The following is a 14,949-nucleotide window of genomic DNA, read 5'->3' on the forward strand; positions in this document are numbered from 1 at the left end:
GTTCAGCAGCTGCTTAATGGTTTTTTGGTGTACATACCTTAAGAGCAACAAGTGGGCCACTGGAGTGGACAAACTGAAAACTAAAAGCAAAACCCTGTTTTGAGTCACGTGCCACTGCAACTCCATTGTACATCATGTATCAGCCAAAGAAGATATATAAAGTAAATAGAAATGTACATAGTTGTAGTATCAAACAAATGTATTCTGCAAATAGGAAACATTTCAACCTATGTAACAGGACAGGTTTTGATCCATGGGTTAAAATTCTTTGGATTTTTTATCTTTCTCAAAATGTGCTAAGATATGACAACATATATATTTTTCATTGTCATTCTGAAACTTTCAAGGGTACTTTTCATTCTGCAGTGTGTTTTTTGTTTTGTTTCTCAGGAAGCACTCAAGTTAATGCTAGATTTTATGGATAAACAGTATTTTAGCAAAACAACAAGAGTAATAAGCAGATTCTCAAGTTATTATCCCTCTTGAAGAGCAAGAATACTAGTAAGGAATACAATATCACAGTTTTAGGAAATTAGAAAAAAAATTTCGTCCTTACATTTAGTCTTTTTTATTTTGTGATTTTTATTTAACATTTTCTGTAAATAGCTGATATACCTTATTTCAAGTGAGAAAACACTCCAAATGTCAAGTCTGATAATGTCTGTATGAGTGAGTGCATGGTGATGTTCATAGCACTCCTTAGTAATGTGTCTTGTTGAAACAAGCAATCATAATTAAATTCAGGTCTGCATCATAAAGTGGATTGTGTCTTTATTTTATGCACTTTCCTATAAAGAAAAGGAAAATGTGCACTTTCCAACATACCTTATGGCAGGCAGATTCATCCTTGTGAAAGGTTGTATCCAAACCTCAACACTGGAGCTGTGGCAGTTTGAAAACAATGCAAAAAGTAATAAAGGAATCTATCTATCTATCTATATAACAATAGCTATTATATAAGAAATCTAAATCTGAAACCCTTATTACAACAAACCTGATTTCTTGGTAAGTATGACATATATGTTCATACCTTTTTTGACAGCTTTTTCTTTGCCCAGTAAAGGTTCAGCTGTCAAATACTCCTGAGAAAACAATGAGATTCATGGCCCACTGAAATCAATAGAAATAGTAGTGTTGAATTCAGTGGGCTTTGATCAGGCCTTTGATACTACAGCAATTCATCCAGAAGTAATTAATATAAACTTCCAAAACTTAAAAATTTCATGACACAGTTATTGGAAATGCAGCTTGGAAGATTGTACTTTTCCTGTTAGCTGATTACTTTGGTGGACTGAAATCAGGGATAAAATGGATTTGAATGAAACGATTTTTTTTTCAGAATGTTGTGGTTTTTTTTTTTTTTTGGTTGCAGCAAAACTTTTAATTAAAGAAAATAAAACATATTTTCTTTAAAATTTATTTACATCAAAAGAGGATATTCTGCTATCACCAAAAGTAGTTTCTTATCTATTGAAACTTACTTTTGTTTTTAAAAGATGTTTTCCCATCTATTTTCAGTTGTATTTCCACATATGACCTACTTCGTGAATCATTTTGGTTCATCACAAATACACAGTTCTTGGGCAAAAAGCAAATTAAAAATAAAAAAGAGGCAACCACTTGAACTGATCAGCTGGATGCTGTAGAGCTTTAGGGAAGGGATTCTGTCCTACTGGGGAAGAAGGGATCCCCAACTTTCCAAATGAACCTGACTTCTCATTCTTTTTTAGGCTTCCACAACATGGTGACCTTTCCTCTGAAAGCCACAACCCATGGCCAACCAGGACATGCCTAGCTTGAAAGGTCATGACTAATTTTGCCTGGCGTTGGGCTCTTGAAGGGTAGTAATAAGGCAAAGCAAAACATCTTCCCTGTAGCTAGTCGAAATGATCAGCTCATTCATGCTTAGATGCTCTCCCTTTCATTTCTTCCAGGGAAGCAAGGAGAAACTGCTTCAAAGACCCATCTCCATTATCATCTGAATGCCTTGCAGAAAGTTTAAATTCCAACCTGGTATATTTCTGTTTCTATGATTGCATTTGATGGTCAAAACAGCGATATCTGCTCAAAATATTTATTGCATCTTCCTTACCTTTCTTTCTAAAACCTATTTCCTGAACCAGCTGATGAAAATCAGCATAGCTTTCCTGAAGATAAGCTCAATTTATACAGCTGAAATTCTGATCCAAGGTATTTAGAAGTTGTTCCTGCTGTGTGGCAAGGACTCTCCATTCAAAGCATTTCATAATTAGTTTACAAAATGTATGATTTTCCTGTATTGTTCTTTAAGAAACTGATTTGCTACTTCCTTCCAGAAGTGCTGCAGTTACTTGATTAATTGCAATTGCTTTGTTTATAGCATTGTGGCCTGATTTAAAGTCCACTGAAACCAGTGGGAGTCTTTTCAATTACGCCAATGGGCTCAGGTGCATAGTGCATTACTTATTAGGACTTCAGAGGTAAGTCTGGAGGGAATAAAACCTACTGTACCATCCAACTCCCTCTAAGTATGTTTTAAATCAACACTTACACACCACAAAGGGAATAAAACAATGTGTAGGACTGTTGGGATCTTGATTCTCAGGTTTCCAACTTACAGAATTATGTGGGGCTACTTCTCCTCTGCATTTACTTAATAGGAAAAAAACCCCAAAATATTAGTGTGAAATATTCTGGCCAGAGATTGAAACATTTTGATTGAAATGCAGCTGCAGTGGTTGATTAAGTGCCTCATCTTTTTACTAGATTGCAGTGTGCTGTCACCTGCCATTTAAGTGATGGAAGGTGGTGTGTTTGGCAGCCGTAGTGGAGACTCCAGGCATGTGGAAAGACTGGCATCAACTTACAGGGTACCTCAGGGCTCCCTGTAAGTATTAGAGTGAACATTTTGCAGCATTGCAGAGCAAGTACTTTTGGAACCAGTTTTATCTTTTCTGAATTACAAAGAAAACCAATAAAAAAAAAAAAAAAAACAAACAAACCCCAAACCCACAAAAACTACTATTGACATTTCTGAAAGAAAAATAGGCTTGAGGAAGCTTTCTACCAGTCATTCATTGCTAGGAATCTGATTCATGCATCATTGCTTCATTAGAAGTTAGGTCAAGCCCTGAAGGGAGAGGCTTTCTGGCATACCAGTAGGCACTGGCACCCACTGTTATACCGTGGTCATGGGGATGCAGCTCCAGGATGTTTGTGGGCAGGGTTGTGGTAGGCCCCTGGAGTGGGTGGGCTTCACCCCGAGCTGTTGGGCATGGGCTCTGGGGTATGTGTTCTTCTGTCCCACTTGACAAGGGAAGCACCCTGCCTCCACCACCCTGGTCAAACAGTGTACACACCTATCTCTGAAAAGACCACTCTGTATGAGCAGGTGTTGTTAAATGTGAACTGCAGCACTATGCTTGGTGCAGCATGGGCACAACACTTTTGTGGATGGGGATGCCATGCTATGACAGCAACAAAGATGGCCTTCAAATAGGGGATGGAATACCTGGGTCTGCTTACAAACCTGAATCGGGACTGTAAAAGCACACATTCACTGAAAATAGTTTATATTCTTATTTTTCAGTAAAGGAAGAACAAAAACCAGTCCAAACCAGTCCACACTATGGATTTCAAAGACCCCTAGGAAGGACAGTAGCATGGAAGTATAACGACTTACTGACTGGAAACAAAGCAAAAATAACATTTTGCAGTCAGGCTGTATTATAACGTCGTCAAAGAACATTAGCTTGGAATGGCTTGAAAATGCAAAGGATCCACAAGAATGAACTGTAAGCTCCCCCTTGAGGCAAAATATTCAGATCGTTTTTATATAATGTTTGATTATTAATTCAGTAACAAAATATGCCATGCTAAATAAAGGGTATGTGTTTATTTTGCTAAGAGATGTAAGTTAGCTAATTGTGAGCAATGAAATGAACTTGAAATTTTTATGGGGAAATATCTACAATGTATATCAGTTTTAAGACTGTTTATAGTTAAAGAAACCTTCTTTGTTTCCTTTAGTCTCTCATGCATTGTAACCTAGTTGATGTACTGTAAATGGAACTGACAATTTTACAATGTAACAATTATTTATCTTTGCATAAATGTTTGATACAAAATAGTTGTTTAGTTTTTATTTACATACTTGACACAGTTTTTGATCCTCAGGCACACAAAATATTTTATTAAATATTAACAGGGTTGCTGGCAGAGATAGCCACCATGTTATGACATCATTCCAATGTGGCAAAGTTGAAGGATTCATAAAACTCATTTGATGTCATGTAATGAATCCACTTTACCAGGGAATGACCATAACTTTTTGACATATTGGTCCAAGGTCAACATAAATAACTTGGCAAATGATATATCATTAATGAGGTGTCCTTTGAAGTTTTTTGTTTAAGTAAAATATTTTTTACTTTTTCTGAGGGGGGGAAAAAAGTAATTTTACAAGGGGCAAGAGTTTAAGATCTAAATTACTTGCTTTAGTAAATATATGTAAGAAAAGACAGTAAGGATCATTTAAATACAGCTAATAGTTTGTTAGGAATAATGTAATGTTGGATCAAGAAGACAAATGGTTTTTCTTGGAAATGACACTAATAGATTGATCCCAGCATTACTCAGACTATTAGCTAGTAAAGTGTTAATTATATTAATTGATAGAGAGTTTTTGAGGTAACTCTGATGCGTTTGAAGTCTTCCTTTAGAGTTATTATTAACATCATTAAGATCCATTCTCTTTGGTTCCTTTAAGAGCTTTTTGTGCCATTAGAATGATTTTACCAGTCATTAGGAGCAGATCTTGGGGTGGTAGCAATGGCTGTCTGGCTGATTTGTTGGTGACAGTTTGGTGCTGTAGCAGAAAGTTAAGGGGCTTTGTAACAAGAGTTCAAGAGCATGAGTTCAAGCTAGTTGGTTTTACATTAACACAGATTCAAAACTAACACAGGATGGAACCTGGGAGAGATGGACAGAAGCACAACTGTATTACTCTTTGGATTGCCTACACTGTGCTAGCTGATGTTGACCATATCTTTCAGTTCAGAGACAAACGTATATCAATTTTTCTGAGTAAAGAAAAAACAATTTGAAGTTCAATACTACTGATGCTAATTGTGTAGTGCTGTTGCTGAAGCACTTTTGGAAGCATCTTAAAGTTGCTGTTATGTTCCATGTTTTTACTTTGTCTTTGAAGACTTCTGTGTAGTTTTTCTAGTCAGTCACAACTTTCTTCTTTGCCCTTCCTTCAATTCCCTTTGCAGTGATTGTAAATAGACAATACTATGATCCTACATGATCACCAAGACCAGAATTGGTTTTCTCTTAAGTATCACTTAACTGAGAGCAAGAGATTCCTTTTTCTTGGAAACATGTGTGGTAAAAAACTTAGTGGTTTTTTTTATGGTCTTGAACTATTAACTGTCTTTAACTTAATTTAAGCTTCAACTAACACATTTTGTGCTTCCAGAGGACATGTAAAGCAGCAGCAATTGATATTACGATTATTGCAGCAGATGTGATTCCCATGCAACACTTAAGGAGAAGGCAAATATGTTCAGATACTACTTACAGGGTGAAGGCAATTGCTGGGCAGTTATCAGCATGGAGCAGTCTTAAACTCCATGTGAAGGAAGAATGGAAAGTGGCATGCAATGCTTTTATTATAATGTACCGAGATTTTATATGTAAATAAGAAATACTGGTTATTTTGATAAATTTCCATATCATATCACCTGCTTAGGGGAAGAAAATTTCTTTTCCTGCATTTCCTTCACTTAAGAAGGTGTTCCTAGATACTGGGTAAAAGAAACTTAAGAATCCGATGTAGAAGACGCAGATGGTGCACGCATCCAACTTATAGTCTTATGACACCCCCCCCTTTAAGCTGGTGCTTATTTTATGTGCAAAATTTACAAATCACATACATACAGGAATTCCCTCATCTTCATTTCCCTTATTTCCACAGGCAAAAGGGTGATAGGAGTAAGGGTTAAAGAGGAAAGGGGGAAAGATAGGTATGTTGCATACTTGCAGAGAGAATGTCTAGGAATAAGACTCTACGCTGGTATTTCCTTTGGATTTTGTTGGGGCATCTAATATCCAGAAAAAACAACAACAGGTATTTACCTGACATTGTCCACTAGTGGAAACAGAACTGCTATTTAAAAACACAACTCTATCTGTCCTTCATATTCACTTTAAAAGTGATAGATTGGAGAAAGGAAAATAGTTTCCAATTTCAGGTGACAGATTTCATCAACTACAGCCACTTTGAATAAGCTTGTTGGCTTTTACGTACAGCTATGGGGTCCCCTTGTAGTGACCACATTCCCTTCTGCTCTCTGCTTTTCTAAATCTCTTCCAAATGGCAGTGGTAGGTGAGGCAAGGAAATGAAGGGTGAGCAGTAAACCTTAGCTTGTCCTCAGATGGATGGCATGGCTTTAGTTTAATATTTTTAAAACATTTTACACCCACTACCACGATTTTCCCCAGGGACTATAATTTTTTTGTTCCCACAGTGATTATGGCCCTTTGCTAGCAAGAAGCATCTAAGAGAGAGAGCTTGTTTCCTTCTTGCATCTTTTAACCTTTTTTGGGTGTAAGTCAGCATCAAGCTTCTACCCTCTATTTCAAAGCAACTTGGCACTGTGACTGTATTGAAAGTAATCCATGCAGCCCTTGTGTGTTAACATAGTAATGACTGGTTTCTCCACGGGTTAATATGCAGGCAACTAAGTAATGGACACTGAGTGGAGGCTCAAGCGTGGTCAACTAAGGTTATGTTAGTTTTATCTAGAGATAAATCAGTTGAAATAAAACGTCTGTTTTTCATTATACTAGTCTATAGTATGCAAGTTTCTATGGCAGAGAACTTTTTTAGCCTGCTTGGATGCTTTATTAATGATACCTCAAAATACATTTGTGCTTTTGCATTTTGGAAAGCAAAAAATACACAGAAATAACAGTATATTATTGTATTTTTGGGAAGCACATTTTCTGGTGACTGAGTCTGCATTGAGTTGGCTCTTGTATTTCATTAACAGACTGAAACAATTTACATTCGTGATGTATGGTATATAGTGCAGAAATCATGTCACATTTTAATTAAGCATTTTAACATAATTGCTTCATCCAAATTTATACCAATACCGGAATGCACTTTATTTTCAGTAGCTGTTTTCAGGTGAAGGAGAGTAATGGGAGAAACAGGAGCCTGCTATTAAATATAGGATTTGCAACTTTAACAATTTAATATTAAGAAATGTGTGGTTTATATGAAAACAAAAGGTGTCTAAATCACTTTTTATCTCTCTGGCTTAATTATCTCTCTCTCTGTTTCTCGTGGTCACAGATGTATCGATAAAGCTAAATATTTTGATCTTGACCTAGTCCTCTAATGCTTCTGAAGACCTGAAAAGACATGATTTTTTTTTTTAGCAGACTGCCAACGTGTGCTTGTAAGCTGGCCTTGTATTTTGAGTAATTCATATCTGCATTTAACACTGCAAGCACCAAGTGTGGGAGCTCTGTACAGGAATCATACATCTGTGTGTATATGTGTAGATGCACATACTCAGTAAATTAGAATGTGTTTTTTATCTTCATGCAGCACTTTAGAATTAAAAATATATTAAATTCCTACATTAGGCTTAAAACAGAATTAAAGAAAGCGTGTCTTATTACACTAGTATTGAATTCAAGGCATTTCAACAAGTAGATAAGTGTATTTTAATAGAAACCTATTTAGAAAAAAGTCAAGAAAATGCCCAGCCTTTTTTTTTCTTCATATACTTTCCTCTTTAGAGTACCATAATGCACTGTTGGGTTAGTTTTTATACAAAGCATAAAAATCAGTGTTAAAAGTCATCTGTATAGAAAAAGCATGTACTATAGCAAAGGAACCCTATTACTTTTTTTTTTTTTTTTTTTTTACCAGGAATAGCTGATACTTCTTATTGTCAGATGCTTTTCAAAAAATTATTTCTTTTTATGAGAGCAAGCTGCAGTACTGTAAGCCTGTGTTTGGGTGTACGCAAACATATATCTATAATTGCTTGAATAATTGCCAAAACAATTGCCTAAAACGAAAACTAAAAAGCTATATTGAATAATTATTTAACTCTATTAATTCTAATTTAATTACACAAGAGAGAACTTTTGGCTTACATTCAGTTTATTCATTAGAAAGCAGCATGGTACATGTTCAGCCTTTATGCACAATCCATAAACCTCATTCCAGAGCTTTTTTTTTTAATAGACAAGACAGAAGAATTCCCAAGAGCTTAAAACAGATAGAATGTGCTTTCATTTTGTATGTGATGAGATTTCTGAGGAGAGTTGATTATTCATTGAAATGAAATGCACATTGAAAAATACAGCATAAAAACATAAAACCAGGTAATTTTTGACCTGAAATTAGTAATTCAGACCATTTTTTCAGTGAAGCATTTGCAGACTTTTTTTTTCTGCCCATGTGTTGTAAAGCCCTCCACTATGCATTTAATGTGCTGTTCAAAGAAACTGTTTCCCCATGGTCTCATATAAAAGAAAAAGTAAAATGATAACACTATTTATTAACATAACCACAGCATCTATTTTGAAATATTGTTCTCAATTGGTAATGGAGTTCTGAATTCATTAGATTTTCCTCCCCCCCATTTAAATATTTATTCAGTTTCAGTAACTGTGAGATTGAAATGCCAGTCTGGTTTACATTATTATACAATGGCTTACATCCAAATTTTAAATTCTATTCTATCATTAAGAAATATTAAGCTAATAGATGATGTTTTTGATCCAGTCCTCAAACATGGTGACTCGAACATACACTCCTGGTCGTTTGGGAAATGCACATTCATAGCCAAATGATGTTACTCCAACCAAAAACCACTTGTTTCCATCTTCAAATGTCAGAGGGCCTCCTGAATCTCCCTGCAATATGAAATTCAAAAGTTAGAAGTGAACGATGACAACTCTGAAGTGGAGCCAGTTTATGATGTTTCATTCGTGTTGATTCTTAATCATAGATGTTGTATCCCTATATGTCTTGGGTACCACTTGCAAGATCAATATGAACTCTTCCACCTAGAAATTTTTTTTTTTTTTCTTAAAGGATGTGATCTTAAGCTTTTATCAGTCTTTCAATACAGGACTGGGTTTCAAATTTTTTTTTTTTTTTTTTGCTTATTACTTTTGTGTTTACCCTTCATCTTTAACAAAGCCTGCATAAATGTGTAGGATTATATTTTAGTTGAATCTATTCAGACAAAATACAGTTTTATTTTTAGTCACCCCAGAGTTTCTGCAATTTCACATTTAGAGACATTTTGGCAATTATTAATTGGCATTGCCAAGACTGCTGGAAGACAAGGTGTTCTTTTTTCACACCTCCTTTTCAATGGCTTAGCAGATGGAGCATTGTAATAGAAGCTGGAAGACCAAATCTGATTCATCCCACAGCCTGAGTGGAGGATGAGTCAGTCATGAGCATCTTGTTTTGATGAGACAGGAAAAAATGACTGCTTTTTGTTGTCTGTTGGGTTAGTTGAACCAGTATTATTTTTGTCCTCTGATGGCCCTGTGAATGGAGGTTTATGGGAAAGTTCTGCAAGGACTCGGCCATTAAAATACTTCTGCCCATACTCTAGGGCTTCTGCAAATGTTCAAAGGCTGTGACAGCAGCCTAAAGGCTGAAGTGCTATCAGGACTCACTTGTTCGTCTTTGCGCATGGTTGGATGGTCACTGATCACAATGCTGGTCACTTGTACTCTGTATCAGCCTGTGGTGCTACACTGCTTTTTTTGCCCGTATGAAGTTCAGAAGGCAGGAAAGGAAAGAGGAAAGCCACAGAAGCTTAAGAAATAGCAAGTAAAATTAAGCTTGCACACACGCCTCCTTCTGGACTAAAGTAGCCAAAGTCACTGCACCTGATGAAGCCTCAGGCTGTGAGGGCAAGGCAAGAGCAATTGTGTGAGAGTGCTACTCATTAGACTTGAGAAGAACCAACCAGTCTCCATGCTATAGGCTCCATATTTCTGGAAGAAAAATTATGTGATAGCCACTTCTGACTAAATCCTCAAAGAAAAGCAGTTTGTTATAAGCAGAGCTGGAATGGATAAGAACTAGATCCCCAGGAAGCAGTGTATGAGATCAGTGCAGAAAGGCAGCCTCTCCAAAATACTATGGCATTTACAAAAGGTCTCCAAAATGTACAGGTTTTTGGGTAAAGCATCATTGATTGCTCTCTTTCACTTCATGAAGCATTTCTGAGACTTCAATCTATTTGGTATTTATTTCTCTGTAATCTCCTTTTCCCTAAGCAAGTCCCTCTTTTCTTCATTGGATTATTCCACAGTAATTTGAGGTTTAATGCAGAAAATTTCCAGTCCTCATATTTCTCTTACTCTGTGGTTGTTTATGTCAAGATGATACAGAATAGATTTTTATCTTTTTAACTTGTATCCTGATGAAGTATTAAGTGGGCATAATGCTGTGAACAGAAATTGCATTCATGGACAGTGATCATCCTTGTTTTAATTATTGAAGGATCAGGAAGCATTTTATTCAGTAATTAGATGTGTATGCTAGCAGTGAAAATGATGAGTCACTTGTATTTACCTGACAGGAATCTATCCCTCCTATGTCATATCCTGCACAGACCATATTCTCAGTAATACTGTATTCTGGCATCCATTGTTGGCATTTTTCATTTGAAATGAGAGGCACCTCTGCTTCTTGCAAGATATCTGAAGTGGGACCTGATGGAAATACAAAGTATATTTACCTGCTGTAACAAATATGTACATCCCACTTGGAGCACTGGTGGTTTTGTTCCTGTTCCAGCATGCTGGGCATACTACTGAGTAGAAGGAAGCCCTGCCTCACTGCTGTGCTACCCAGGCTTATACCCCTGTAACACAGTCACTGATTAAATGGTGCTCATTAACTGAATCCTGTCTTTCATTTGCATAGTGGAAATGAATTTGGTTATACTTAAATCAAGATTACTAACATCAACGACTATGAACTCATTGTCGGTAGATCTAAGGGATAATTAAGGGTTTAGGACCTTGGATTGTCCATTTTTTCCTCACTATTCATTAACTGATTATTTCTTTATGAAGATTTTATTGATTCCTACCCAAAATTCTAAACACAATTTTATTCTGAAAATGTAGAAGCAAATGCATACAAGCAACTGTACAAGTGGAATGGCACGTTTCTTATTCCACAGAGACTCCAAATCTGGAGCATATGATACACAAACAGAACATGCATTTCACACTATGCTTGAATTCTGTCAGTATGCTTGACTTCTGGAAAAATCCTGTGTTCATTGTCAGAAAAGCTAATCTTCACACACACCACACACCCCCCAATATCTGGAAATAAGATGTATGTATTTCATGTTGAGAAAAGCATTCATATCTTCTAAGGGGGTGCAATAGGGTTTTTTCATAATTTAATGATCTTACTTTAGATATGTATTTTTTTTTTCTAATAAATATGATATGACTCACTTTGCTTCAGAGAAGGAACAGTGGAGGGGAGTAGTTCCTAAATTTTCATATGGAGAAGTATCTCTATATTTGACCTCTGTATTGTGCTATTTGACCATAGCAACCCCTGTGGAATCAGGTTCAAGGCTTCATGCCTGCCACAATTTATGAAGGAGATGACCTACCTTCATTCATAATACTGCCCCAGCCAGCAATGGAGCAGTTAATTCCTGGTGAAAACTGTTGATTTTTTTCTGGTAAGCAGATAGGTTGTATGTAATCTGTGAAAACAAAAGAACTAATCAAATTCAACTTCTTTCGGGTATTCACATTTTTATGAAGTAGCAGGGGAAAATGTTCATTAATTCAAACTCACTTTTTGGGCAAGATTTCCACGCAGTACTAGACTGACTCCAGAATTATTAGGTTTTAAAAATAGTACAGCCACCCTATCACCATCATACGCATAACACAGTTAGAGCTTTGCATAATAGAGCAAATCAGTTTTATGGAAAAATAGCAACTCACCTGTATATTGCACTTTGTATTGAAGATGCATGAGAGCAATATCACTATCTTTTGTACGCTTCATGTAATGAGGATTTATAATTATTTGATCAATATTTTGAACTACTGTTGAAGGCTGTGTCACATCTGATTGGTCATGCAAGCCAAGAACGGCTTCCCATTGAGATGGTTTTAATTGCCTCCTAGAAGTTGCAAGGAATATTCACAATTATGAATGATTAATGAAAATTTTGAAAAATATGTTGGGTGAAATGCTAATCCTTAAACTCGTGGTAATTCATGGCACTTACACATTTTATCAAAATAAATAGACTGTGGCAGATGTGCTTACAATTTTGTAACAGTAAAACTATCTTATACGTCCACACTGTAGACATATGTGTTTAATTTATTTGTGTTAATCTTCTAATGCATTATATATAAAGAATTAATCAGACAATAGTGTAGAGGAGGAATGTACATTAACTAAATTACTGTAGCTTTTCAAACACTGTGAAGAATACTGCTGACTGCCCACCAGGCAATTAATACCAGTGCCAGCTAGAAAATTATTATAGAATATCTAAAGAATAATAGGTCCAAAATATCAGCAGAAATGCTGAAGCTCATAGACTCAGAAAATTGGTCTCTTAATTTTTTAATCTACATGGAAAAAAGATACGCTAAACCAAAATATGACACAATCTGCATCCTTTGCTGAGCTACGCATGCTGGTTTGAAGATGTATTTAAGCTAAAGAACTTAATTATTTGCTATTTTTTAATCAACCAGTTTTGTTTCAAAAATATGTTTTCAGCCTGATTATTGTATTGAACTGGTTCTGCTGATCTTTTGGTTTGACTTCAAGAGGTTGTCTTATTCTAAACTAGAGGCTTTAAGTAAAACATTCAGAATTAAGGTGTGAAACTGGAAGCTCCCACTTAGGAAAATTCCAACAAAGTCAAGATGATAAAATGAGATTTATGTGAAAATAGAAAGGTGATATAAGTGAAAAGAAAGTACCAAGACAGGTGTGGATTTATTGTGTGAAAGCTAAGAGGGGTTGATCCTTCACGTTTCAGTGTCTTTGTGTGGAATATAGTTCCTGTCATGCAGTGGGGCAGCATTAATCTATTGGCATATTCTCCACTGCCTTATTACTTAGTTATTTATAATGAAAATGCCACTGTAATTTTGAATATTACTGTTTCTTTTTTTGCCATTCCAGTTTCCTGGTGTCTTCTACGGCACTTATTTTTACTATAGTTGTTATGGAAGCAAACCCCGGATAGTATTTAAATATGCATCACTTCTTTGAATGGTAGAAATAACACTATCTAGGCAATATCCAATTTTGCCTAATCAATGCACATAAATCAAGATTCCTTCCATTGATGTACAGTAAACCTTGATCAATCTATGATAATATAATATACAGAAGGAACAGGCTACACTGAGTTTACCTTTATAAGCTATGATGTCATACTTTATACCACTGGCAGAGTTTCAACTAATTAATGGAGGCCAACATTAATTATAGGTTAAGTGCAAACACTCAGTATTAATACCATACATTTAAAGTGCAATTCTTCATTGTTCAAAAAGTGCTGTTTCTTTTCCGTGATTCTCTGCTTTAAAGCGAGGATTGAGGGTTTACCAGAAAGTAAAGGAGCCTTTAACTGAGCCCAAAAGTGATTCAAAACACAGTAATTAAATAGTGAGCTAGTTGTTAATGTTTTATATCAGTGTCACAAATTATTAATAATCTGATGAATCCCTAAAGAAACTGCACATAAAGCAAGTGTTTCATCATCATTAAAATGAAAAAGAAGACACGACATGGATGTCACATGGCCATCTCAGCTAGCTGGAAAGATGCCCTGGAGTCAGTGGAAGAAAGAGGCACTGGATTTCATTCTAAAGTCAACATCTAGAAACCTTCTAAGAAGTGCCACTCCCCATTGATTTCAGTACGATCCTTTGAAAGTGTGTTTTGCTCCACGCAGGTCTGAGCACTGGCTCAGGCCATCCTGCAGCCCAGCGTTACTGATGGATATCCGCCATTCGGATCCTTGCGCGCCGTGGGAGTATCAGGACGGGCTGGCTCCGAGTGCAGGGAACGTTACCCGTATACGCAGTGTGCCGCTGTCACCAGCCATTCGTCACTGACAAGGGAAGCTCCACAGACAGGTCTGGAATTGAAATGGAGTGAAACTATCCAAGGCCAAGCCCCTCTTCTGGCATCGTGTCCACCTACAATCCTTGTTCCATTGTTTTGAGTTGCCAGCTGTTTTCCACATGCTAAAATAAAATAACATAAAAATTTGTAGATTTTTAGTAGCTTATAGCATGTTTTATTAGACTTGCTAATGTTCTTGGAAAAATAGATTTTGTAGTATCTGAACAGCTATTCAAAAATACAATTACTATGGAAAAAAGTTTGGCGTTTTATAGCTGAAATCAAGCTGTAACTTTATAACTTGGATTTAGATGTGTTGTTTCCTCAGACCTTTTGGATTTTTTCTATATATGTGTTTTCAGTATAGATGCATCTCCAGTGTATACTCAACTCTGAAAACAAGTGAAGACTGTAAATTTTCCAGTGTTTATATCATTACAAGTATAGTTTTTATAGTCCATTCCCTAATCTTTCAATTCAAACTATAAACATTCAGCTTTATGGACTGAACAATTTGATTTCCGTCTAAAGTATTCCCAGGGTACATGTACTTACGTTTACTGTTACACTGCAGATGAACGACCAGATTGTTCAAACAGTGTTCTCTAGAATGAAAGTGCAATTAAATCACAAGTATCTGCACACCAGGTAACAGTGACTGTCAAATATACATGCATTTTTATATATATTAAAAAAAATACTGTATATAAGCGTATATAAATATATTATAAGTATCAAATTGTTAAGTATTTTAACCTACATGTTTTAA

At 35.9% G+C, this 14,949-nt stretch overlaps 2 protein-coding genes across 2 annotated transcripts in view; one reads left to right on the forward strand and one right to left on the reverse strand.

The window, feature by feature from the left end:
- The window catches only part of CHODL (chondrolectin), a gene marked incomplete at its 5' end in the record, with an annotated part of 10,923 nt that extends 7,213 nt beyond the window's left edge, over positions 1-3,710 (forward strand). The window contains one exon of the mRNA XM_008948360.1: positions 3,569-3,710. Within this exon, the coding sequence (XP_008946608.1) occupies positions 3,569-3,653 (85 nt within the window). The remainder of the gene's footprint in view (positions 1-3,568) is intronic.
- Positions 3,711-8,770: 5,060 nt separating this feature from the next.
- Positions 8,771-14,302, reverse strand: LOC103780671 (enteropeptidase-like; the record flags this gene model as incomplete). Its single annotated transcript, XM_008948361.1, has 5 exons — positions 8,771-8,926; positions 10,614-10,753; positions 11,680-11,775; positions 12,023-12,204; positions 14,128-14,302. Coding segments are annotated over 5 exons (749 nt in total), but the record flags the coding sequence as incomplete, so codon positions are not given.
- Between the last annotated feature and the right edge of the window lie 647 nt (positions 14,303-14,949).

This window comes from Merops nubicus, unplaced genomic scaffold (assembly GCF_000691845.1).
Source record: "Merops nubicus isolate BGI_N331 unplaced genomic scaffold, ASM69184v1 scaffold31719, whole genome shotgun sequence".
NCBI lineage: Eukaryota > Metazoa > Chordata > Aves > Coraciiformes > Meropidae > Merops > Merops nubicus.